The sequence below is a fragment of the Ornithorhynchus anatinus genome, chromosome 19, assembly GCF_004115215.2.
Source record: "Ornithorhynchus anatinus isolate Pmale09 chromosome 19, mOrnAna1.pri.v4, whole genome shotgun sequence".
Classification (NCBI taxonomy): domain Eukaryota; kingdom Metazoa; phylum Chordata; class Mammalia; order Monotremata; family Ornithorhynchidae; genus Ornithorhynchus; species Ornithorhynchus anatinus.
This window is the reverse complement of record NC_041746.1, coordinates 21,233,684-21,256,680: the sequence shown is the minus strand read 5'-3', so window position 1 is coordinate 21,256,680 and position 22,997 is coordinate 21,233,684. Positions and strand designations below refer to the sequence as shown.

The 22,997-nt window shown below is 59.0% G+C and overlaps 1 protein-coding gene across 12 annotated transcripts in view; it reads left to right on the top strand.

The window, feature by feature from the left end:
- AK9 (adenylate kinase 9) overlaps positions 1-22,997 on the top strand; it is a 77,122-nt gene that overhangs the window by 35,816 nt on the left and 18,309 nt on the right. For 7 of the 12 annotated variants that reach the window (XR_003753717.1, XM_039914752.1, XM_039914754.1 and 4 more), the window contains 14 exons: positions 785-939; positions 1,624-1,780; positions 3,265-3,379; positions 7,427-7,503; positions 8,418-8,519; positions 9,506-9,712; positions 11,509-11,636; positions 12,826-13,038; positions 13,881-14,141; positions 14,869-14,993; positions 16,940-17,159; positions 18,859-18,924; positions 21,093-21,305; positions 21,801-22,019. Coding sequence is in view for 8 of the 12 variants with exons in the window: in XM_039914752.1 (XP_039770686.1) it covers positions 785-939; positions 1,624-1,780; positions 3,265-3,379; positions 7,427-7,503; positions 8,418-8,519; positions 9,506-9,712; positions 11,509-11,636; positions 12,826-13,038; positions 13,881-14,141; positions 14,869-14,993; positions 16,940-17,159; positions 18,859-18,924; positions 21,093-21,305; positions 21,801-22,019 (2,258 nt within the window). In the remaining 4 variants the exon portion in view is untranslated. Of the gene's footprint in view, positions 1-784; positions 940-1,623; positions 1,781-3,264; positions 3,380-7,426; positions 7,504-8,417; positions 8,520-9,505; positions 9,713-11,508; positions 11,637-12,825; positions 13,039-13,880; positions 14,142-14,868; positions 14,994-16,939; positions 17,160-18,858; positions 18,925-21,092; positions 21,306-21,800; positions 22,020-22,997 lie in introns of those variants that run through there. The other 5 variants (XR_005661085.1, XM_039914757.1, XR_003753718.2 and 2 more) reach the window with 4 other exon arrangements.

Sequence of the window (22,997 nt, the reverse complement as noted above, 5' to 3'; positions counted from 1 at the left end):
GAGAGATAGAACTGTCGCTAGAAGTCGGACAAGGATGGTAACCGTTCCCCTTCTAGACTCTAAGCCCGGTGGGGGCAGGGATTGTCTCTCTTGATTGCTGAATTGCACTTCCAAGGCTTAGTATAGTGCTCTGCACACGGTTAGCGCTCGATAATGATCGTAATGATGGCATTTGTTAAGCGCCTACTATGCGCCCACCACTGTTCTAAGCGCCGGGTGGAGCGGATGCAAGGGAATCGGGTTGTCCCGCAGTCTCGATCCCCATCTTGCAGATGAGATAACTGAGGCACAGCCAAGTGACCCGCCCAGAGCCACCCAGCCGACGAGCGGCGGGGCCGGGACTGGAACCCACGACCTCTGCCTCCCGCGCCCGGGCTCTTGCCACCGAGCCCGCGCCGCCTCTCGATAAAGCCCATCGAATGAGTCCGGGAGGCGTTGGGGGAGAGGAAGCGTGGATCCGGGAAAGACCACGGAGGAAAAACGGGCCGTTGATAGGATGAGACTAATAGCGGCGCCAAGGACTGTGGTGTCCGTCCGATGACGGCCGCCTACCAAAGGGAGGCGGCGCAGTCCGGCCGGGCTCGATCCCTGACCGCACGAGACGCTCGGTCTGAACGGGAGGGAGGACGGGCGTTCCGTCCCCATCTCACGGCCCACGGAATTCGAGGGACTGGCCTAAGGTCGCCCGGCAAACAAGGGTCCGGGAGGGTCGACTCCCCCGAGGACATTTTCAACCGGCGATAATCAAGACGGTCGCTGACGGTGCCCTCTTTCGTCTCCAAAGCCGCGGAGGGGGCGTCGAACTCCGAGAGCGAGGTCACGGCAGAACACCCGCGGGTCCGGCTCCTGGTCGAGGCCGCCCTGGCCTTCGCCGGGAACTCTCCCGTCGTCCTTTCCGCCGACTCCTACGCCGAGGTGCTGCAGGAAGCCATCGCCGAGGTGAGGAGAGGCGTCACCTCGCCCTGCCGATTTAGCTCGGAGGACGGGCTCCTTCTCGTGGCCTCCGCTACGTGATCTTACTTGGGACCCGCCCGCCTTTCGAGACTTCGCGCTCCCCAGTTCTCCGCGTTGAAATCGTGATAACGATGACGGTGATGGCATTTCTGAAGCGCCCGCTGGGTGCCGAGCACCGTTCTGAGCGCTGGGGGAGATACGGGGTATCGAGGTTGTCCCACGTGGGGCTCGCGGTCTTCAAACCCATTGAGATGAGGGAACTGAGGCCCAGAGAAGCCCAAGCGGCTCGCCCGAGGTCCCGCGGCAGACGGGCGGCGGAGCCGGGACGAGGACCCCCGACCTCCGACTCCCGAGCCCGGGCTCTTCCCGCCGAGCCGCGCTGCTTCTCATTAGATTCGATCGTTATATAGTTCATTCGATAGTATTAATTGAGCGCTTACTAGGTGCAGAGCACTGTGCTAAGCGCTTGGAATGTACAAATCGGCAACGGACAGAGACGGTCCCTGCCCTTTGACGGGCTTACAGTCCCGGGACGCTATCCCGAGGTCGCTTCTCCCGACCGGATCCGAACGTTTTTATATGGAAATCACCCGGTCGACGGAAAATCGGCGGGGCGCGCTATGAATATACAGAATCATATCGCGGAATTAACGTTTAACGTTTTCCCAGCTCACCGAGGAGAACAAGAATCGGTTTCCCGGTGCCCCGGAGCTCGGAGGATGGGTACTAGACAACTGTCCCTTATCCCGGGACCAGTGGGCGGCCTTATCCGACAGAGGACTTCTACCAGATGTCATCGCCTGTTTACAGGACTCTGAAAATCAAGGTCGGTAAATCTTTCCGCGTCCGAACGGGAAAGCCAGGCTCCCGTCACTCACAGTCGCGTGACGCAGATACTCCCGGCCAACGGAAGGTGTATCGCCGTCGTTGCCCATGACCGTGATTTCATTCATTCATTCATTCATTCATTCAATAGTATTTATCGAGCGCTTACTATGTGCAGAGCGCTGTACTAAGCGCTTGGAACGAACAAGTCGGCCACAGAAAGAGACGGTCCCCGCCGTCTGACGGGCTCACGGTCTGATCGGGGGAGACGGACGGACGAGGACGACGGCGATAAATAGAGTCGAGGGGAAGAACGTCTCGTAAAAACGGTGGCGACTAGATAGAATCGAGGCGACGGACATCTCATGAACAGAATAAATAGGGTGACGGAAATATATACAGTCGAGCGGACGAGTACGGTGCCGAGGGGAGGGGAAGGGAGAGGGGGAGGAGCGGAGGGAAACGGGGAAAAGAGGGTTAAGCCGCGGAGAGGTGAAGGGGGGGTGGTAGAGGGAGTAGAGGGAGAAGGGGAGCTCAGTCTGGGAAGGCCTCTCGGGGGAGGTGAGTCTTAAGTAGGGTTTCGAAGAAGGGAAGAGAATCAGATTGACGGAGGTGAGGAGGGGAGGGCGTTCCGGGACCGCGGGAGGACGCGGCCCGGGGGTCGACGGGGGGACGGGCGAGACCGAGGGACGGCGAGGAGGTGGGCGGCGGAGGAGCGGAGCGTGCGGGGTGGGCGGTAGAGCGAGAGAAGGGAAGATTCCCAACGCCAAAGACAGAACTGGAAGATTTAGGCTTTACACGCGGCCGCCATCTTCTCGTCAGCGGAGGGAGAATCGTTTATTCTAATTCTGTGTATTTCTGTCGAGGCTCTCGATGCCCGTTGGCTCGTTTTGAGGCCCGCCTCCCCCCCCCTGGACTCTACCGGGGTCGGGGATCGTCTCTACCTGTGGCCGAACGGTGCTTTCCAAACCCTTAGCGCAGTCGTCCGCACACGTTCGTCCGTCGAGACGACGGATACGCAGAGGGGGAGGACGCGGGAGAGGGGCCGGCGGGGAGATAGATGAGATAGATGAGATCGAGGCACCCCGGGGAAGCCGGGACGAGAGTGGAGTGTGCGGGCCGGGCCGGAGGAGGGGATCGGTGAGGTCGGGGAGGATGGGAAGAGCCGAGCGAAGCGTTCGGGGCCGGCGGTGAGGAGTTTCTGCTGGAGGCGGAGGTGGGCGGGCAGCCCCTGCCGCTTCAGAAATCCCGGCGGGGTTGGATTGAGGGTCGTCTGGTGTCAAACGCAAAGAGTTTGCAGTCGAAACCTCCAAAATCCTCCCAGTATTTCGGGAGTTTCTATCGTCGGGCAGGGACTGTCTCTCCCTGTTGCCCGATTGTCCCTTCCAAGCTCTCCGCACGTAGTCGGCGCTCAGTAGATCCTACTGAACGAATGAATCTCAAGCGGCTACGCCACGCTGTTTTTCCCATCTGATTGGATTACAGGAAAATTTTTACTTAATCGGCTCTACCTAGAGAGTAAAGATGAAATCGATTCGAGGGTTCTGCAGCGTCTGACGGATGAACAGCTAAGGAAGAAACAAGAGGATGAGGCCACGAGGTCGGTTATTCCGTAAACGGACCCGTCTCTCATTCGTGCGTCCGTTCGGTCGCATTTATTGAGCGCTCGCTATGTGCAGAGCACTGGACTGAAGCGCTCGGAACGGACAGTTGGGCAACAGGGAGAGACGGTCGCCGCCCAACACCGGGCGCACGGTCCGAACGGGGGAGACGGACGTGAAGGGAGAACCAAACGGTGGGTGGAATGGGCGGCCTGTAAAGCCTCAGGAAAATCCTGAGGAATTCAGGTAAGATGACGTTAATCCAAGCATTTTTCAAGTCACGAATGGGATTTCTTTAGTTGTGAAAATCGAATGTACAGGCATTCCCGCGCTTATCAAGTCGCTCCTTGGGATACGGACTTGGGGAATGTCTTCTTAATCATTCAGATTAACTCAGTTTTCAGCCAGACTGAGGTTGAGCCATCCGTTCTTTCAGATTTTTTAGCATCCCTGACGATACCTGTAGTTAGCATCAGACTTATTCCAAAGGAAGCTCATCGAAAATATAATCCGCGTAATACGCCTGGAGAGAAGCGGCACGTCCCAGTACGGAGACAGGGCGGCCTGGCGGAATGAGCAGGCGTCTGGGAGTCGGAAGTCTCGGGTTCCAATCCTCCCTCCGCCCCGTGTCTGCGGTGTGACCTCGGGCAGGTCGTTTGGCTTCTCTGGGCCTCGGTTCCCTCATCTGCAAAATGGGGATCAGACGTGGGACAGCCTGACGACCTTGTATCTACCCCATGGCTTAGTGCTTGGCTCATAGTAAGCGCTTAACAGATACGAATTATTATTATCCGAGAGGGAGGAAGAGAGAGAGAGGTTTGACGCCGACTGGGAATTGTCATCTCTATCCATTCCGTTATATTCCTTTCCTAAAACTCCGTCCACATCCTCCTTGACGTCTCAGATTTCTTCTGCTCAAGGAAAACCGGGCCCCGTTCTCAATTTTCCCACCGCCTCCGTCTTGCTCACACTCTCTCTCCCCCGCCTGGAATCCTCTTCCCGTTCCCGTCCGGCAGGCGGGCTCTCCTGATCCTCACGACCTCTCCGAAATCCCATTTCGTCCAGGCGGCCTTCCCCGGTGGGTTTCCGATCCCTTCGCTTGGTATCCACAATCGCCGTTTCGATGACGATGAGGACGACGGTGTGTCTTCGGCGCTCGCTGCGTGCCGAGCGCCGTCCGTGAGCACTGGGGGAGACGCGGGGTCGTCGGGCGGTCCCACGTGGGGCTCAGTTACCTTGTACAGATGAGGTGACCGAGGAACGGAGAGAGCGAGTGACTGGCCCGAAGCCACACAGCGGACAAGCGGCGGAGCCGCGATTAGAACCCACGACCTCTGGCTCCCAAGCCCGAGCTCTTTCCACCGAGCTGCGCCGCTTCTCCGTTCTATTATTTCCTTGCCCCCGGTGTGTATGTCTCCGATCACTTAGTACAGTGCTCTGCACACGGAAGGTGCTCAGTAAATACGATTGAATGAATGAATGAATGAATGAAATCCTCTCTTCCAACTTTACTTATAGATTGGAAGCCCCTTGAGGGACAGGGTTTGTGTCTTATTCAATCAGTCGATCAATCAATCATTTATTGAGGGTATATCACACTCCCCCCGGCTCCAGCGGGAATCTTATTCAATCAATCAATCAATCAATCATTTATCGAGTGTATATCACACTCCCCCCCCCCCCCCGGCTCCAGCGGGAATCTTATTCGATCAGTTGATCAATCAATCATTTATTGAGTGTATATCACACCCCCCCCGCTCCAGCAGAATTTGTATTCGATCCGTCAATCAATCAATCATTTATGGAGTGTATATCACACTCCCCCCTCCCCCCGCTCCAGCGGGAATCTTATTTGATCAGTCAATCCATCAATCGTTTATCAAGTGTATAATCACACTCCCCGCTCCAGCAAGAATCCTATTCAGTCAATCAATCAATCATTTATGGAGTGTATACACACTCCCCCCCCCCCCCAGCTCCAGCAGGAATCTTATTCGATCAGTCGATCGACCAATCATTTATCGAGTGTATATCACACCCCCCCCTGCTCCAGCAGGAATCTTCTTCGATCAGTCAATCATTTATGGAGGGTATATCACACTCCCCCCTGCTCCCGGCGGCAATCTTATTCGATCAGTCGGTCAATCAATCATTTATTGAGTGTGCATCACACTCCCCCCCTCCAGCGGGAACCTTATTCGATCAGTCGATCAATCAATCATCTGTTGAGTGTATAGCACACTCCCCCCGGCTCCAGCGGGAATCTTATTCGATCAGTCAATCATTTATGGAGTGTATATCACAGTCCTCCCCGCTCCAGCAGGAATCTTATTCAATCAGTCAATCGATCATGTACGGAGTGTATATCACACTTCCCCCCGCTCCAGCAGGAATCTTATTCAATCAGTCAATCAATCAGTCATCTACGGAGGGTATATCACATTCCCTCCCGCTCCAGCGGGAACCTTTCTGACAAGAATGAAATCCCACGTGGGGCCGGGCAAACCACCGTCACTCAAACCGACTCCCTTCGGTGGATTTCTAGGCCCGAGGGAACGAGGTCTCTAACGGGAGGCCCCGTCCGTCGCATCCTGTCGCGAAAGGCGTCCGGCTTTTAAAAGACGGGGATCCGGCCGTCTAAATACCCCGAGACGCCACAGGACTAGACCGTGGTCCCAACCGCGTAAGTCAGAAGTCAGAAATTCGAAGCATCTTCCCACCCGGAGAGCGCCGGGAACCCAAGATCCTCCCCCCTGGGTTCCGGGTGGGTTCATCCTCTCGTATCTGTTGAGCGCTTCTCAGCGTGGAAACGTCTACACGACGTAAATCTCTCTGGAAGTCCCACGCCGGCGCGTCCGGGTTGTCCTCTCCCCGTCCTCCTCCGCTTCACCCTCCTCCGCAGACCTCATCGCCGCGGCTTTTAAACGTTCGCGTTGGCTTGCCTCGCGTGGCTAGGCCCGCGTCCTCATTCTGGCTCCGCCGCGCGCCCGCTCCGGGACCTCGGGCGAGTCGCTTCCCTTCTCTGGGCCTCGGGTGGATGGGGATGAAGGGACGGGCCCTCAATCTACCCCAGTGCTCAGCAGAGCGCCCGATCCGTAGTCGACGCTTAACAAATGCTCCAGTTATCGTTATCATCCTCCATCCTCGTGCTACCCTCGAGGTCTCCACCTCTCTTCTTCGCCCGCACTCGGAGGACGGCTCTTAAGACTCTAATTAATCCTGGTTTTTTTCCTTTTTAATCTCGTTTCAAGATTTCCAAGGCCAGCTTGTCACATCCCCCCCCCCCCCCCCCTTGCCAGACACACAGACGTCCACAGCGACTCTTAACTTTCGGGACCGACTTCACCCCGGCCCCCAGGTTGGCCTGCGGAGGGGAGAACGTCAACCGCGGGGGCCGTTCCTTTTAGCCAGGTCGCCCCCCTGCCAGATGTGAAGAGACAGTCGTTCCTTCGGTCGTATTTATTGAGCGCGGACTGTGCGCGGAACGCTCTGCTGAGCCCTGGGGAAGTAGAACTCAGCAACAGAGAGAGACCATCCCCGCCCCACAGGGGGCTCACGGTCTAGAACGGGGGAGACGGGCATCGAAACGAGCAGACAGGCGTCGATAGCCTCCGGGTCGATAAATAGAATTGGACCTATGTATCGAAACTTTATATTAAATTTAAATTAAATTTATATTAACAGGCGTTACTATAAATAAAGAGAATTATAGCTATGTACCCAAGCGCCGTGGGGCGGAGAGGGGGGCGTTCAGCAAAGGGAGCGAGTCGGGGCGACGGGGAGGCGGAGCCGAGGAAAACGGGGGCTTCGAGAAAGGGACGGACGAATCCGGACCCCAAAAACCCCATTTTACACCAAAAAACGGGCCTCAGAAGCCCGTACACCACCGTTCCCGATAAAGGCACCGAGCCACGGTAAGGGGCGAAAACGGGATTTTCCGCGATACTTCATCCTCTGTCCTAATTCGCCCCGACCCCTCCCTTGAGCCCGCGTCGGTCGTCCTCTCGCGCCCCGGAATCCCGAATTCTAGACCCTCCTCGTTTCAGAAAAGAAGTCCAAGAGATGCTGAGGTTACAAGAGGAGAAGCAGAAGACCTTAGAGGCCATCGAAGAGAAACCCGAAGGTCGGTACGGTTCGAAGCGGTTGGGCGCCACCGGACGACTTCCAAGAGAAGGGCCGGGTCCCCCAGACGGTGCGGGCGCGGGTTCGAATGCCGGCTCCGCCGCCTGTCAGCCGGGTGACTTCGGGCGGGTCGCTTCACCTCCCCGGGCCTCAGTTCCCTCATCTGGAAAACGGGGACGGAGACCGTGAGCCCCACGGGGGACACCCGCCGACCTCCCAACCCCCCGGCGCTTAGAACGACGGTGCTCGGCGCCTGGTCAGCGCTTGACCGATGCCCACGTCGTTATTATTAGAAGTGGGCAGAGTCGAGAGACCCGAGTTCTAAATCCGGTCCCGCCACTCGTCTGCTGGGCGACCCGGGGCAGGTCGCTTAACCCCTCCGCGCCGCCGTTTTCCTCATCCGTCCTCCCTCCTCCCGGACCCGAGAGCCCCGTCCGTGCGGGTCGGGGACCGATCGTCTCGCAGCTGCCCCGTCTCTTCCCGCGGCCTTCGGCGGGGGGACCCCGGCTGGGATTTCTCGCGTTTCCTTAGAACCTCGATTCTATTTATTGCTATTGTTTTAATGAGATGTTCTTCCCCTCGGTTCTATCTATCGCCGTCGTTCTCGTCTGTCCGGCTCCCCCGATTGGACCGTGAGCCCGTCAGAGGGCAGGGACTGTCTCGATCCGTTACCGACCTGTCCATCCCGAGCGCTTAGTACAGTGCTCTGCACATAGTAAGCGCTCGATAAATACTATCGAATGAAGCCGCGAGCCGTCAAGTCCTGCCGCTGCAGCTCAAGGGACGGGGAAGGATCGAAATCCCCCGGCAGCCGCCTCCCTCGGCTAGCGTTTGGGTCGGAGGTCTGAAAGGCTTAGGTTTCGGCGACGGTCTCGGCGCCCTTTGTCGATCCCGAGGCCCGTCTTCCCCCCCCAGAATACGAAGAGGCGAAAGATCCGTCGAATTCGGAAGACCATCAGCTCCAACCTCCTTCTTCTAAAGGGTCGAAAGCGGGCGTGGAAGCTGAGCCCGAACCAGGTAAGGAGCTGAGCCGGACCGCTCTTGGAATCCTTTCCGCCCTCCCATCCCGAAACGGTACGGCTTGCTTCGAAAACCCGTCGGTCAGCGGTCTTCAGCGAGCGCTCACCGTGGGCGGAGCGCTGTGAGAGCAGAGCGCGATCCAACGGTACGGCGGGCACGTTCCCCGCCCACGGCCGGCTTACAGTCTAGAGGAGGACACGTCAATCTAAATAAACAGAAGGACCGAAACGCACGAGAAGCTGTGGGGCTGGGACCGGGAGATGAATAGAGGCTCGTGCGTAGATATTATTTATTTGTTTAATCCCCTTCATTCAGTATATCCTGATGATGCCGTCCTGTTTTCGTTCTGTTCCGTTTCGCTCCGCCGACCGTCTCCCCCGATTACACCGTCAGCCCGTCGCCGGGCCGGGATCGTCTCCATCCGTCGGCGGATCGTCCGTCCCGAGCGCTCGTTACGGCGCCCTGCACGTAGCGAGCGCTCGATAGATCGGAAGAACGGACGAATAGAGGGAGCGGGTCAAGGCGACGTAGAAGGAAACGGGAGAAGAGGAAGGAAGGGTTTCATCAGGGAAGGCCTCTTGGGGGAAGATGTGCCCCGTCAAATCAATCCTTTTTATTTCATTAGTCATTACGACGTGCCGGGCGTCAATAGTAATGACGACGCGGGTATTTGTTAAGCGCCGTTCTAAGCGCCGGGGGAGATAGAAGGGGACCGGCTCGTCCCGCGTGGGGCTCACGGTCTTAATCCCCATTGTACAGATGAGGCGACCGAGGCACGGAGAAGTCAAGCGATGGCAAACAGATCCATGTAACTCAGGTAGCGTTTCCAAACCCTCGCCGGGGATAAATGCGGATATCTGTTCTCAGGGCAGGCGACGGCTTACAGACGTCGACGCGGATTCCCAGCGGATTTCCAGTCAAGAGGATCGAACGAAATATCCGAACGGTGACCGGAACCTTTCGATTTTTCGATCCTCTGTCAGAAATCACCTTACCCGAATATGCGGAAGACGGTTATCCAGAGGTGCCAGAAATGGAGCCGATTAAAGAAAAGATCGCCGCCTTTACCAACGAGTGGCAGCAGCTGGAGGCGGTCGTGACGGAATCTCCCTGGATTCAGATGTTAAATCTGGAAATCGCCGGAAGAACGCCGGAGGAGCTGCTCCAACCCGTGATCGACGCTATGGAGAGTGAGCGATGTCTCTCGTTAAATTTTACGTTTACAGTTGACGGGCGGAGGGGCGGAGGGGCCTAAGGGAAATGAGACCCGAGGTCAAGCGGCTTCAAGTCGCGATATCGGCGCGTGCCCTCTGCGAAGCGCCGTAATAGGTTCCGGGGAAAAAATAGGAGTCGGAGAGTCTTAGATTGGGGCTCGCAATCTAAGAATAAATAGGGCCGGGGCGGGGGGGGGGGGGCGGGGTCCGGGGACAGATGCATAAGGTGAACAGAGAAACGATAATACTGTTGGTATCTGTTAAGCGCACATAGTAATGTGCCGAGCACTGTTCTAAGCACTGTCCCACGTGACGCTCACAGTTAATCCCCATTTGACAGATGAGGTAACCGAGGCACAGAGAGGTGAAGTGACTTGCCCACAGTCACACAGCCGACACGTGGCAGAGCCGGGATTCGAACTCATGACCTCTGACTCCCAAGCCCGGGCTCTTTCCACTGAGCCACGTCACGATGACGATATGATAATAATAATATTAATCAGTGTCGTCGAGCTCTCGAGACGCGTCGGGGACCCCGTGCCGAGCGCCGGGGTGGATCCGAGCAAACCGGGGTGGGACGCGATCCCCGTCCCGCGTGGCGCTCGACGCCTCGGCCCCCATTTCAAGATGGGGGAACCGAGGTCCCGAGACGTGAAGCGACTCGCCGAGGACTGGGACCCGCGACCTTCCGGCTCCCGAGCCCGGCCCGCTTCCCGCGTAGAGGTCGGCGATAAACACGAAGAGGGGAGCGGGGTACCGGGGCCGAGGAGCGGAACCCCGGGCTCCGCGCGGCTCGGGGTCCGACGGCCGCGGTTTCGGTCCCAGCCTCCTCCTCGACGTGCTGCCGGTCGACGGGAGATGCCACCTCTGCCTCGTCTCCCCGCTCCGGTGGAGCGGGGCAGAGCCGATGGGGAACGGCCCCGGTGCGGGGCCCCAGCGTTTCTCGCAGGCGGGGCTCCGGCCGCGCGGCGAAGGGACCGGATCGAGCCCGGGCTCGGGAGCCGGCGGTCGCGGGTTCGATCCCGGCCCCGCCGCCGGTCAGCTGTGTGACCGTGGGCCAGTCACTTCGCTTCTCTGGGCCTCGGTTCCCCCGTCTGGAAAATGGGGGTGGAGGCCGCGAGCCTCACAACCCGACGACCCCGGATCTCCCCCGGCGCTAGAACGGTGCTCGGCACAGAGGGAGCGCTTAAGAAATACTGACATTAGTAGTAGTAGTAGTAGTAGTAGTAGTAGTAGTATCATTATTCCTGCCGGGCGAGAGCGGGACGGGAACTCCAGGAGGTGGAGAGGTCGCGGACCACTTGGAGGTCGGACGGCCGGTCTCCCGCGCGGCAGAGATCCGGTCCGGCGGCGAAGCCGGATCCCGATCCGGGAAATCAGCGGTTCCGGCATCCGCCGAGATAAAACGCGCCCGAGCTGTATCCCTGAGAGATTGGCTCCGCGCCGATCAATTCAGAAGGACTACTTACTACCCGCTCAGATTCTTGAGAGTAGTCCTTTTAAGCCTTAAAGAGATCCCTGTCCCCCCGAAAGAATTTTATCGTATTAATTTTATCGCTGTTCAGACCGTGAGCCCGCCACTGGGCCGGGATCGTCTCCATCTGTTGCCGAATTGTCCATTCCGAGCGCTTGGTCCAGCGCTCTGCACATAGTAAGCGCTCAATAAATACCACTGAGTGAATGAATTTTATTAGAGTCCATCTCTAGCTAAAAAAGGGTTTTTTTAAAAAAAAAAAATCAACAAAACGATGAACAGTCCTTCATTCTTCTAGAACCGTTGAAGTACGGCGGCTGGGAAATCGGCGTAGAAGATTTAGACGAAGAGACTGACGACCTCCTGGCCGAAACCGACGCCGAGGAAGAAGTAGAAGAAGAAGAACAAGAAGAAGGAGAGGAAGACGTGAGCCCGTCTTTTTAATAATAATAATAATGTTGGTATCTGTTAAGCGCTTACTATGTGCCGAGCACTGTTCTAAGCGCTGGGATAGACAGAGGGGAATCAGCTTGTCCCACGTGGGGCTCACAGTCTTAATCCCCCATTTTACAGATGAGGGAACTGAGGCACAGAGAAGTTAAGTGACTCGCCCACAGTCACACAGCTGACAAGTGGCAGAGCTGGGATTCGAACTCATGAGCCCTGACTCCAAAGCCCGTGCTCTTTCCACTGAGCCACGCTGCTTCTCTAAATTCACGCTGCTTGGGAGCCGGGGTCGTGGGTTCGAATCCCGGCCCCGCCACCGGTCAGCTCTGCGACCGCGGGCGAGTCATTTCACTTCTCTGGGCCTCGGTTCCCTCCTCTGGAAAACGGGGACGGAGATCGGGACAAGCCGACGAACCTGGATCTCCCCCGGCGCTTCGAACGGTGCTCGGCACGTAGTAAGCGCGTAACAAATACCGACATTATCATTAGTAGCATCATTATTATTATTATTGCTACTGGGTGAGACCAGAGGCGGACGGGAACTCCAGGCGGTGGAGAGGTCGCGGACCACTTGGAGGTCGGACGGCCGGTCTCCCGCGCGGCAGAAATCCGGTCCGGCGGCGAAGCCGGATCTCGATCCGGGAAATCAGCGGTTCCGGGATCCGCCGAGATAAAACGCGTCATATATCATATCATATCATATTATATTATATTATATTATATTATATAATTATATATATAATTATATAATTACATTATTATATTACGTATGAAGATCTCTGCCCAGGTGCTGTGGGTGGGCATGGATCGGCGTGAGGACTCGGGTGCCCCGGAGACCGCGGAAGCGGTCCGCGGTGGGGCGGGGGGGGTCACGGGGTGGAGAGACAGACCGGGGAGCGGAAGGGGCCGTGTGATTTCAGGAGGGCTTCGTGGGTGGGAAAAGCGGCCGTCTGCCGGACGCCGAGCGGGTCGGCGTACCGGGAGAAACGGGAGGGCGGGAACACGGTGACCGGGGAGGGGAGAACGGGACCGAACCGCCAGGCTGGCCCGAGGAGACTCGGGGCGGATCCCTTCTTCCCGGGAGGGAGAGATGGCAAAGGCCGACCTCGGGCCCCTCCCCCGGAGCGCCCCTTTCCCGTCTCTCCCGACGCTCCCCCGTTCCCTCCAGGACGAAGAAAAACTGAAAGAAAAGAAGAGACATATGGGCGACAGCAAACACTTCTGCCCGGTGAGCCTCAAGGAGAACTTCATCCTCCATCCCGGCCTCCCCGACTGCGGGGCTAAGTATCGAGAAAAGACTTACTACTTCTCGAATCCCGAGGCCCGGGAGAAGTTTCTGGACGATCCGGAGGAGTACGTGGCTCACGACGAACCTCTGAAGGTGAGAACGGATGAAGCCGAGTCCCCGTTTTAGGCCGTGAGGCGATACTCACGGTTACGCGGTCCCGTCGCGAACCCGCCCCGGTTTTCTCCCGGGAAAGCGTCGACGCGTCCGTCCGCGGTGTCGGTCAGGCTCCTGCCGCGCGCCCGCCGCCGCGCCGAGTGCCCGGGAGAGCGCGTGGGCGGCTCCGCCGCCCGTCTGCTGCGTGGCCCGGGGCAAGTGGCCTCCCCCTCTCTGGGCCTCGGCTCCCTCGTCCGGAAAACGGGTGTCACGGCCAGGCGGGACGCGGAGCGCGTCCGGACCCGACCGGCCCGCGTCTACCCCGGCGCCGGGAAGAGATGCCGTTAAAAGTGGGCACTCAGTGCCCCGTTGAAATCCACGCTCGCCTTACCCCGTCGAGGGGGGGGTCTCTCCCGAAGGACCGGCCCGACGGACGCTACTCTTTCGCTCGCCCCGCTGAGGGGGTCCGTCGCCCGGCGTGGACGGTCAGTAAATACGGACCGGGAACGGACGGGGCCCGGGCCGGGGGGGGCCCGCGGGACCCGGGCTTTAATCCCAGCCCCGCCACCCGTCTGCCGTGTGACCTCGGACGAGTCCCTTAACTTCTCCGGGCCTCGGTCGCCTCAGCGGTAAAACCGGGATCGAGGCTGCGTCCGACGCGACCCCCCCGCGTCCGCCCCGGCGCCTGGCAGGTAGTAAGCGCCGAACGGATCTTCTGACGGAAGCGTCCGGACGCAGATCTCTTTCCGGATCTCGGCGTGAAATGAGCCCGACGTCCTTTCTACGTCGTCGGGAGATAAATCCCCGTTCTCCTCTCTCCCCGCCCCCCATTCTCCTTCCAGTGTCCTCCTTTGAGAGTGTGCCTCCTGGGTCCTCACGGAGCTGGCAAGACCGTCTGCGGGCGATGGTTAGCGGAGAAACTGGGCATTTTCCACATCCAGTTTGAAGAATACCTCCAGGAGAAAATCATGGCCAAAACGGAAAAGCGAGTCGGGCCCGAGTTCGACGAAGAAGCCGAGGAAGACCTGGCCGCCGCCCAGGAATTAGAAGATATCGCCGCCCGGGCCAATTTTAAGATCGACGACAAAACTGAAAATAAACAGGTAACGCTCCTGGCCCGTCGTTCCGACGACTGGCCGCTGGGTTCTTTGCCCGCTTTCGGCAAACGCGCCGACCGAGATGGTGCTCCGCCCCGATTTCGCCGACAGAGATGACCCTTCATCCTACGGACGTAATGCCAGGTGACTGTTTTCCAGGTCGGACGTCGCCTCCTGCGCAAACGATAAGGGAGACGGCGGCCGCTGACCCGCCTCAGGATGACCGTTACGCCCTCCCACGACCGGATAAGTGCGTCTGGTATTCTTGGCCACGTCTTTACTCGTCTGATTCCCATTCGACGATCCTTGACTACCGAATCTCCATTTCTCTATTTTCCGTCCCCACAGACGCTGGTGTGTGGACCCCGAATAAGTATTCGGCGCTGTGGATGACGATGATAAATGCTATTCTTTATAGTGTGACCCCAATACGTTCTTAACTTTCGACAGGTAGAATGAGGCCTTCACCGGAAGGCGGACAGACAGACAGGAGCGTCCACCGTAGAAATCTCTAGACGAGAAGGGGGTCCAATCTTAAAAGAGGTGAACGCGGTCATCGCGTGGGTTCTCGCCACGTGAGGGGATTTGGAGTGAGTCGTGATGTAGAGAAACGATCGCGACCGTAAAAGATACGGCGAAGCCAAGGAGGTCCGAGAGAGGAAGACGTCGCCTTGGATGTCCGCGCCTTTACGTTTCCAGTGATCGTTTTTCCTCTTCTCGTCTGTCGGTGTAGGTTAGAGAATTGATACTGACCGACGAGGAGGAAGTCATCAAAGCAAACCTGACCGACAGTGAGCCGTTACCTCCGGAGGTGCTCGATCTGATCGTTTCTGAGTGGTGGCTGGTGGAACCCATACGGTGATTCGAATTTACGCCAACGTATCCCTTTGAATACCGTCATTCGAAGCGGCGTGGCTCAGCGGAAAGAGCCCGGGCTTGGGAGTCAGAGGTCATGGGTTCGACCCCCGGCTCTGCCGCTCGTCAGCTGTGTGACTGTGGGCGAGTCGCTTCGCTTCTCCGGGCCTCAGTTACCTCATCTGTAAAATGGAGATGAACCGTGAGCCTCACGTGGGACGACCTGATGACCCTGTATCTCCCCCGGCGCTGAGAACGGTGCTCTGCACATAGTGAGCGCTTAACGAATCCCGACATTATCATTATTATTCATTTCCCGGATTTTACCTGCAACACCAACAGGGGTGTAAAATCTCCGTCGGTGTCTCCCAGACTGATCGCGGTAATAATATCAAATTCGGTAGAGTCAAAATCCGCCGTCGGAAGACTGCGTTAGCTACGGAAAGGATTCCAGATCCTCTCGGGGGGCGGAGGGGGGGGGGGGTGACCGATGGATTGCCGGTATCCGTCAGGCGCTCACCGTGTGCCGAACGCTGTTCGAAGGGCCGGGGAAGGCGCAGGTCGCTCAGTTGGGAGTCCCCGTCCCGCGGGCGGGACGTCTCCCCATTTTACGGTCGAGGAGCCTGGGGCCCGGAGAGGTCAGGCGACTTGCCCAGGGTCACGCAGCGAGTCGCTGGCAGAGACAGGATTCGAACCCAGGCCCCCAAACTCCCGGGCCCGTGCTCTCTCCGCCGGGCCACGCCGCTTCGCGGTGTCGGATCGGGTGAAAGGTGGAGTCGCCGGGGGCCCGTGGCCACCCTGGTCCGTGCGTCCGAGTTGCGGATCGTCCTCAGAGGTTCGCATTTCTGGATTCGGGCCGGTCCCCTTCCCTCCCCGGCGCCAGGCGGTTTCATTCGGTCGTATCTGTCGAGCGCTCGCTCTGTGCAGGACGCTGTACCGAGCGCCTGGAGAGGCCACTCGGGCGACGGACGGAGACAACTGCGCCGCCAGAGAGCGGGGCCGTAATCAAATCGGGAAGCGGATGCCCGCGACGGGACCGGTTTCCTTCGTCTCCGTCTCGTTCTCGAGAAGCAGCGTGGCTCAGGGGAAAGAGCCCGGGCTTGGGCGTCAGAGGTGGTGGGTTCGAATCCCGGCTCCGCCGCTCGTCAGCCCGGTGACCGTGGGCGAGTCGCTTCGCTTCTCCGGGCCTCAGTTCCCTCATCTGTCAAATGGGGATTAAGCGTGAGCCTCACGTGGACAAGCCGATGACCCCGTATCTCCCCCGGCGCTTACAACGGTGCTCGGCACACAGCGAGCGCTTAACGAATACCAACGTGATTATTCTCGGCCTGGGAGTTACACTGTTTTCGCCTCCGCTCCCGCGCCTCGTAAAACCCAGTTTAGCTCAACCCGTACGGTACGGTATCGAGGTATTCCGCGCGTGTCGCCGAGCGCCGCGAGGCGTCACTTTGGCATCGAATTCATCCGTGAATCCGTCGGTCAGCGACACCCGTCTCCTGGGAGCGTAAAACGCGGCGAGCTTTCGGTCCAGCCTCGCTGACGACTGTGGGTCTTCGGGCGTCCGCGGGCCGCCGGCGCGGAAACCCCTCCTGCGGATGAAGCGTTTCCAACCCCCGAGGTCGGAGGGAAGCGTGCGTCAGAAAAATCTCTAGACGGGAAGGTCGTTCAACTTTAAGAGGAGCGAAGACGCTTACGGCGCGGCTTCCCTTCACGGGAGGTTTCGACTGAGGGCGAGCTTATCCTCGTCCTCGGGGCCGGTGTCCGCGTCACGCTGGGATCCTGAAGGGGAAGTAGCCGTCCCTAGGCTTCTCCCAAACCCCCCCTTTCGCGCGAGCAGTTGGGCCGCTCTTGGGGAAGATCGCGTGCTTTTCCCGCTTGGGCCCCGGCTTCCGGAAGATCGTCCCGCGCCGACCGGACGCGTCCCCTGAGGGTCGGTCTCCTCCGCCCAGGTCCACGGGATTCGTCCTGGACGGTTTCCCCCGGACGGCCGAGGAAGCCCAGTTTCTCGCCGAGCACGGGCTTTGCCCGGACGCCGCCGTCGTCCTTCAGGTCGAAGAGGGAGACGTTTCCGCCCGCCTCCTGCCGTCCGCTCTCCAGAAGTGGAAGGACAAGCAGATGAAGAAGTTGGACAGAGCGCAGAAGATTAAGAACCTCAAAGCCAAAATAAGAGTATGGCTCCCTCCCGGTTAAAAGCTGAACGTATCGAGTCCTAACCGTCGTGTCGGTTGAGCGCCAGCTATGTGCCAAGCGCCGTTCTGAGCGCCGGGGGGATGCGGGGCGATCGGGCGGTCCCACGGTGGGGGGGGGGGCGCCCGGTCTTCCTCCCCCTTTGACAGACGAGGGAACCGAGGCCCAGGGAGGCGAAGCGACTGGCCCCGAGTCACCCAGCTGACGAGCGGCGGGGCCGGGATTCGAACCCATGACCCCCGACTCCCAAAGCCCGGGCTCTTTCCACCGAGCCGCGCCGCCTCTCTGAGAAAGAGCGTGGAGGAGTCCACGTCTCCTCCCGTTTCCCAGGGAATGTCAGTGTTTCTCGACATCGGTTTCGGATTAGGCGATTCCCTGGCTTAGCCGCTCTCCCCTCTCCGTTGCCCTTCGACCAAAGAGACCCTCCTCAGCAATCCATCTGTGGTATTTGTCGAGCGCCTACGGAGCGCTTACTGAGCGCAGCGTGGCGGGGGAGCAGCGTGGCTCAGTGGAAAGAGCCCGGGCCTGGGAGTCAGAAGTCATGGGTTCGACTCCCGGCGCTGCCGCTCGTCAGCTGTGTGACCGCGGGCGAGGCACTTCACTTCTCTGGGCCTCAGTTCCCTCATCTGGAAAATGGGGAGTCACGGTGAGCCTCACGTGGGACGACCTGATTGCCCTGTATCCACCCCGGCGCTTAGAACAGTGCTCTGCACGTAGTAAGCGCTTAGCAAATACCAACATTATTATTATTATCATTACCGAGGGCGGCGGACTGTATCGAGCGCTCGGTAGGGCACGGTACGCTACAATAATAATAGCGTGATAAGAGGTCACGGGTTCCAATCCCCGTTCCACCACTTGCCCGCTGCGTGACCTTGGGCGAGTCACTTCGCTTCTCTGGGCCTCAGTTCCCTCATCTGTAGAATGGGGATGAAGACCGGGAGCCTCGCGTGGGACGACCTGATGATCCCGTGCCTCCCCCAGCGCTTGGAACAGTGCTCTGCACGTAGTGAGCGCTTCACAAATACCAACATTATTATCATTATAAGAACGATGGGACTCGTGAAACGCTCACTACGCGCCAAGCACCGCTCTAGGCGCCGGGGGAGGACGCGAGGCCATCGCGTTGGCCCACGCGGGGCTCACGGTCCCAGCCCCCCCTTTTCCAGATGAAGTAACCGAGGCGAAGGGAAGCGACCCGCCCAGAGCCCCTCGGCGGCCGAGCGGCGGGGCCGGGCCTCGAACCCACGCCCTGGGACTCCCAAGCCCGGGCCCTCTCCACGGAGCCACGCCGCTTCGCTAAAATAGCTAGGCGGGGGCCCCTGGCCGCCGGTCGCTCCTAGAGGACGGGGGGAAACGGACATTAAACTAGATTAAAGATGAATATCTCCGTACGCGCCGGCTCGGGGTGGAGTGGGGATCAGGGCGTCCGGGGGGGTCCGACTTCACGGCCGGTACGGAGAGGGAGAGGGGGACCTCGGAGGAGGTCGGCGCGTGCAGGATACTACAATACGGGGGTCAAAAAAGTATTTTCTAAAGGATATATCGACATCTACAGAAATCTATCCCTCGGCAGAGCTCCGCGTGACTCCCGCGTGAACCCGGAAATCTCCAAGTCTTCGGCCTAAAGAGGCCGTGGGCTCTGAGATAGATAGAAAATCCGCGTGTTGTGCTTCAACAGGAGGATCTGATTTCTAAAAGAAGGGCGGAACTGGTAGCGGAGCAAGAGAAGAAGAAGAAACCGGAGGTGAGAAGGCGAAGCGCCGGGGGGCGATCGGCGTGGCGCGATATTCTCGGGTAGATTCGACTAGAGTAATAATAACGAGGACGGTGTCCGCGGAGCCCCTACCGTGTGCCAGGCGCGGTCCTAAGCGCTGGGACGGATACAAGGTGATGACGTCGGCCCCCGTGGGGCTCACGGTCTCCATCCCCGTTTGCCGGACGAGGTCACCGAGGCCCGGGGAAGTCGCAGCTGACGGGCGGCCGAGCCGGGATTGGAACCCACCGCCTCTGACTCCCAGGTCCGGGCTCTCGCCCCTAAGCTTTCCGTCCGAGGATCAAAATCCGGCGCGGGGTGATGGGTGGCGAATCCCCCCGGGCCGTAAGCTCGTCGCGGGTGAGGGGTACGGCCGGCGTGGCGTTACGCCGTACTCGCCCGAGCGCTCAGTGCAGTGTCCCGCGCTCGCGAAGCACTGGGTAAACGCCATCGGGAGCCGCCCTCCCGGGACCGTGGGACGGGAGGAAGCCCCAGCTCCCCTGGGGTAGTAAAACGGGGCACGACTCACTCGTTGGATCGTACTCGTTCATCCGATCGTATCTATTGGGCGCTTACCGGGTGCAGGGCACCGTAGCGGACCCTCGGGAGAGGGCGACGCAACGGCGAGCGGACGCGTTCCCTCCCTTCCGCGAGCTTCCGGCCGAGAGTGGGCGGTACGACTCGATCGCGTTTGCCACCCGAACTCACTGACTGACTTAATTTCACCTAGGGGACGACGAGATACGTGCAATTAAGTCCTTCGTCCCCAGCGAGCGTTCGTTCGTTCGCCAAGAGACCAGCGCGGATGGCCGGATTACCGTGCCCCGTGCATTCTTTTCTTATCACGCCGTCAATCTGATCGGCGTAACGCCAAGTCGGGGATCTTATCCCGCGCCTCGGCCCTCTTATCTCTTCCGTTCCTCCCCCGATCGGTCGGCCAGTCGATCGTACGGCGCCCTTATTGCGTGCAGAACGCTGTACCGAGCGCCCGGGAGAGGACGACGGAGTCGGTAGACGTGTCCCCCGCCCAAGAAGGCCTTACGCCCATTTCGTTTCCTCTCCTTTCCGTTATCTCCCTTCATTTCTTCTTGAATGAGAAGGGATTTGGAGTGAGTGTCTCCTAGGCCTCGTTTAAGTTCTCCTTTTAGGTCGGTTTTCTGTTTTACGTTTTGTAATCGCCCGTTGCGTTGGAGCGGGGGATCCGTTGACCTCCAAATTGAGTCACTGCCTCTTTGAATTAGCGAGGCGGGAACCTCTACGCCGATAGAGAAGCGGCGCGGCGCGGCGGAAAGAGCCCGGGCTTGGGAGTCAGAGGTCAAGGGTTCGAATTCCGGCTCTGCCACTTGGCAGCTGTGGGACTGTGGGCGAGCCGCTTCGCTTCTCTGTGCCTCAGTTACCTCATCTGTAAAATGGGGATGAACTGTGAGCCTCACGTTGGACGACCTGATTACCCTGCATCTACCCCGGCGCTTAGAACGGTGCTCTTTACATAGTAAGCGCTTAACAAATACCAACGCTATCATCCCACTCGGGTCTACAGCTCTTGGCCGCGAAACCCGCCTGTCCGAGGACGGCGCCCGGCGCTTAGGACGGCGCCCGGCCCGCGGGACGGCGCTCGGCCCGTAGCGAGCGCTTAACGAAGGCCAGAATTAGTAGCGCTGGCGGCGGATTACAACTTGGACCTGAATAGGAAACTTCAAACGGCGAAACTGCCGTTCCGCGGCGACGGATCAGCGTAACGCCGAGTCGCGTATTTCATCCCGCGCCTCGGCCCACTTATCCCTTCCTTTCCTCTCCCGATCAGTCAGCCAGTCGATCGTACGGAGCCCTTATTGCGTGCAGAACCCTGTCCCGAGCGCTCGGGAGAGGACGATAAACCGAGTCGGCAGACACGGTCCCCGATTTCTTCGTCGAAATGCACGTCTCTTCGTTGGACCGTATTCTCACGCCGTCTCGTTTCGTTTCCTTTTAAAATGTATCTCTCCTGGCTGATTCTACTCCTTTCTCCACACGTCCGTTTCTTTTCGAAGCCACCGTTGACGGAGGACTGCCCCCGTCGACCGCGCGTGGGCCCGGAAACGTTAGTCGGCAGAACCGTGGCTTGATTCTGAAATCCCACCGCGCCGTGGAGTGGGCCACGTTCGTGTTTTCCCTTTTAGGGCGTCACCAGGGAAGATGAAGAAGTCAGTGAAGAAGAGCCCGAAGAAGAGGAGGAAGTGAACGTCGAGGCCGTCCTGGAGGAAGAGTTCCCCAAAGAGGAAGAAGATGCGAGTGAGGAAGAAGAAGAGCAGGAGGCTGAAGCTATCGACCGCTTAAAAAATGAAATCGGGGAAAAGTTCGACGTGGACGCTAATAACCTCCTAGGAGTCCAGGTGAATCTCTTGGTCTTCCTTAACCTCCGTCCCCCAAAAGCCTGGTAAATCGCTTGGGCGCCGCCGGAGTCGATTCCCGGTGGAATCGGAGGGCGGTGATTTTGGTATTTCGTTAGCTTGCTTATTCGGAGCCGGCGGTTCAGGATTCAATCCGTAAGTTAGAGATATTCGACCCCTATTAACGGCTCTCTCCCCGTGAACCCGACGGGAAATGGAAGTGAGGTTTTGGAGAGGATCGGGTTATAATCAACGTATCCGTTGAGGGGAGCCGCATTTAAAAATAATCCGCGATCGCCGGATCGAGGTCCGTTGTGGCCTTCCGAACTAGAGCGTTCTCTGAAACGGAGGATTACGGGGACGGAGCAACCGAGTCCCCGGTCTTGAAACTACGCGAATGCATCCGGGTGGCGGGTGACGCCTTCCCGAACCGTCGAACCCCGCCGTTTAAACGGTTCGAATGAGTCTCTTTCGATCCGCTGTGCTTCCGCCGCTCAGGAGGAATTGGAAAAACTGCTCATACCGCTGATCACCATTTCTGGCGGGAGGAAACTCCACATCGTACGCTACCTGCTCCACAGCAAACTGAAACACCTGGCGGAAAATAGAGAGAGCATGTTTGAGAAATGCTATCCGATATCTCTCCAACTAGCCGAAAAGATGCTTAGTCTCGCCTACAAGTTTCCAAGTTCTTACGGCCAGTGGGATCCCGTGAAGGTAAGGCCATCGCCGCTTATGAAAATCCCCCCCCCCCCCCCCGTCGAGATCTTCCGGTCGTAAAATCGCCGTCCGAGCGCGAAAGCCCGGGTTCTTTCCGACGCGTTTCCTCGGCGGCTTCACCGTCTCGGCAGTGAGGTTTCAGGTTTCCGAAAGGGGCGAGATAGGAAGAGGCCGCCGGCTCTCACAGAGACAAGCGCGAGACGGTCGGAAGCCGCCTCGGCAGGGGCGGAGTAGAGCGGCCGGCGGTCGGTCGATCGAAGGTGCCGGGCGCTCACCGTGTGCAGGGGACTGTGCTGGGCGCTTGGGAGAGAGCGATGTCACGGATACATTCCTCGCCAACGGTGAGTTGACGGTCTGGAGGGGGGAGGCAGACGTTGACGGAAATGAATAGATCGGAGATGAGGACGTGAGTCCGGTGGGGCTGGGAGGCGGGGGATGAATGAAGGCGGCAAGTCAGGGCGACCCAGAAGGGAGTGGGAAAAGAGGGCTTAGAAAGGGAAGGCCTCTTGGAGGAGACGGGCCTTCAGTAACGGAGGGAGAGCAGTCGTCTGTCGGAGAAGGGAAGGGAGGGCGTTGCGGGCGGGACGTGGGCCGGAGGTCGGTGGCGGAGTGGAGATGGAGATCCAGAGGGAGGTTTGGCGTTAGAGGAACGGGGCGTGCGGCCTGGGTCCAAGTAGGAGAGTAGCGAGGTGAGGTGGGAGAGGGCGAGGAGACGGAGGGCTTTAAAGCCAGCGGTGAGGAGTTTCCGTTGACGCGGAGGGGGATGGGCCACGACCGGAGGTCCTCCGGGAGAAGGGAGGCCGCGGCCCGACAACGATCCGGGCAGCGGAGGGAAGGAGGGACTGGGGAGGGAAGGGCGAGGAGGCCGAGGCCGACGTCCAGGCGGGAGAGGGGAAGCGATGAGAGTCAGCCGACGGCAGTTTGGGTGGCGAGGAAAGGGCGGATCTTCGCGTCGTCGTGAAGACGGGAGGTTGG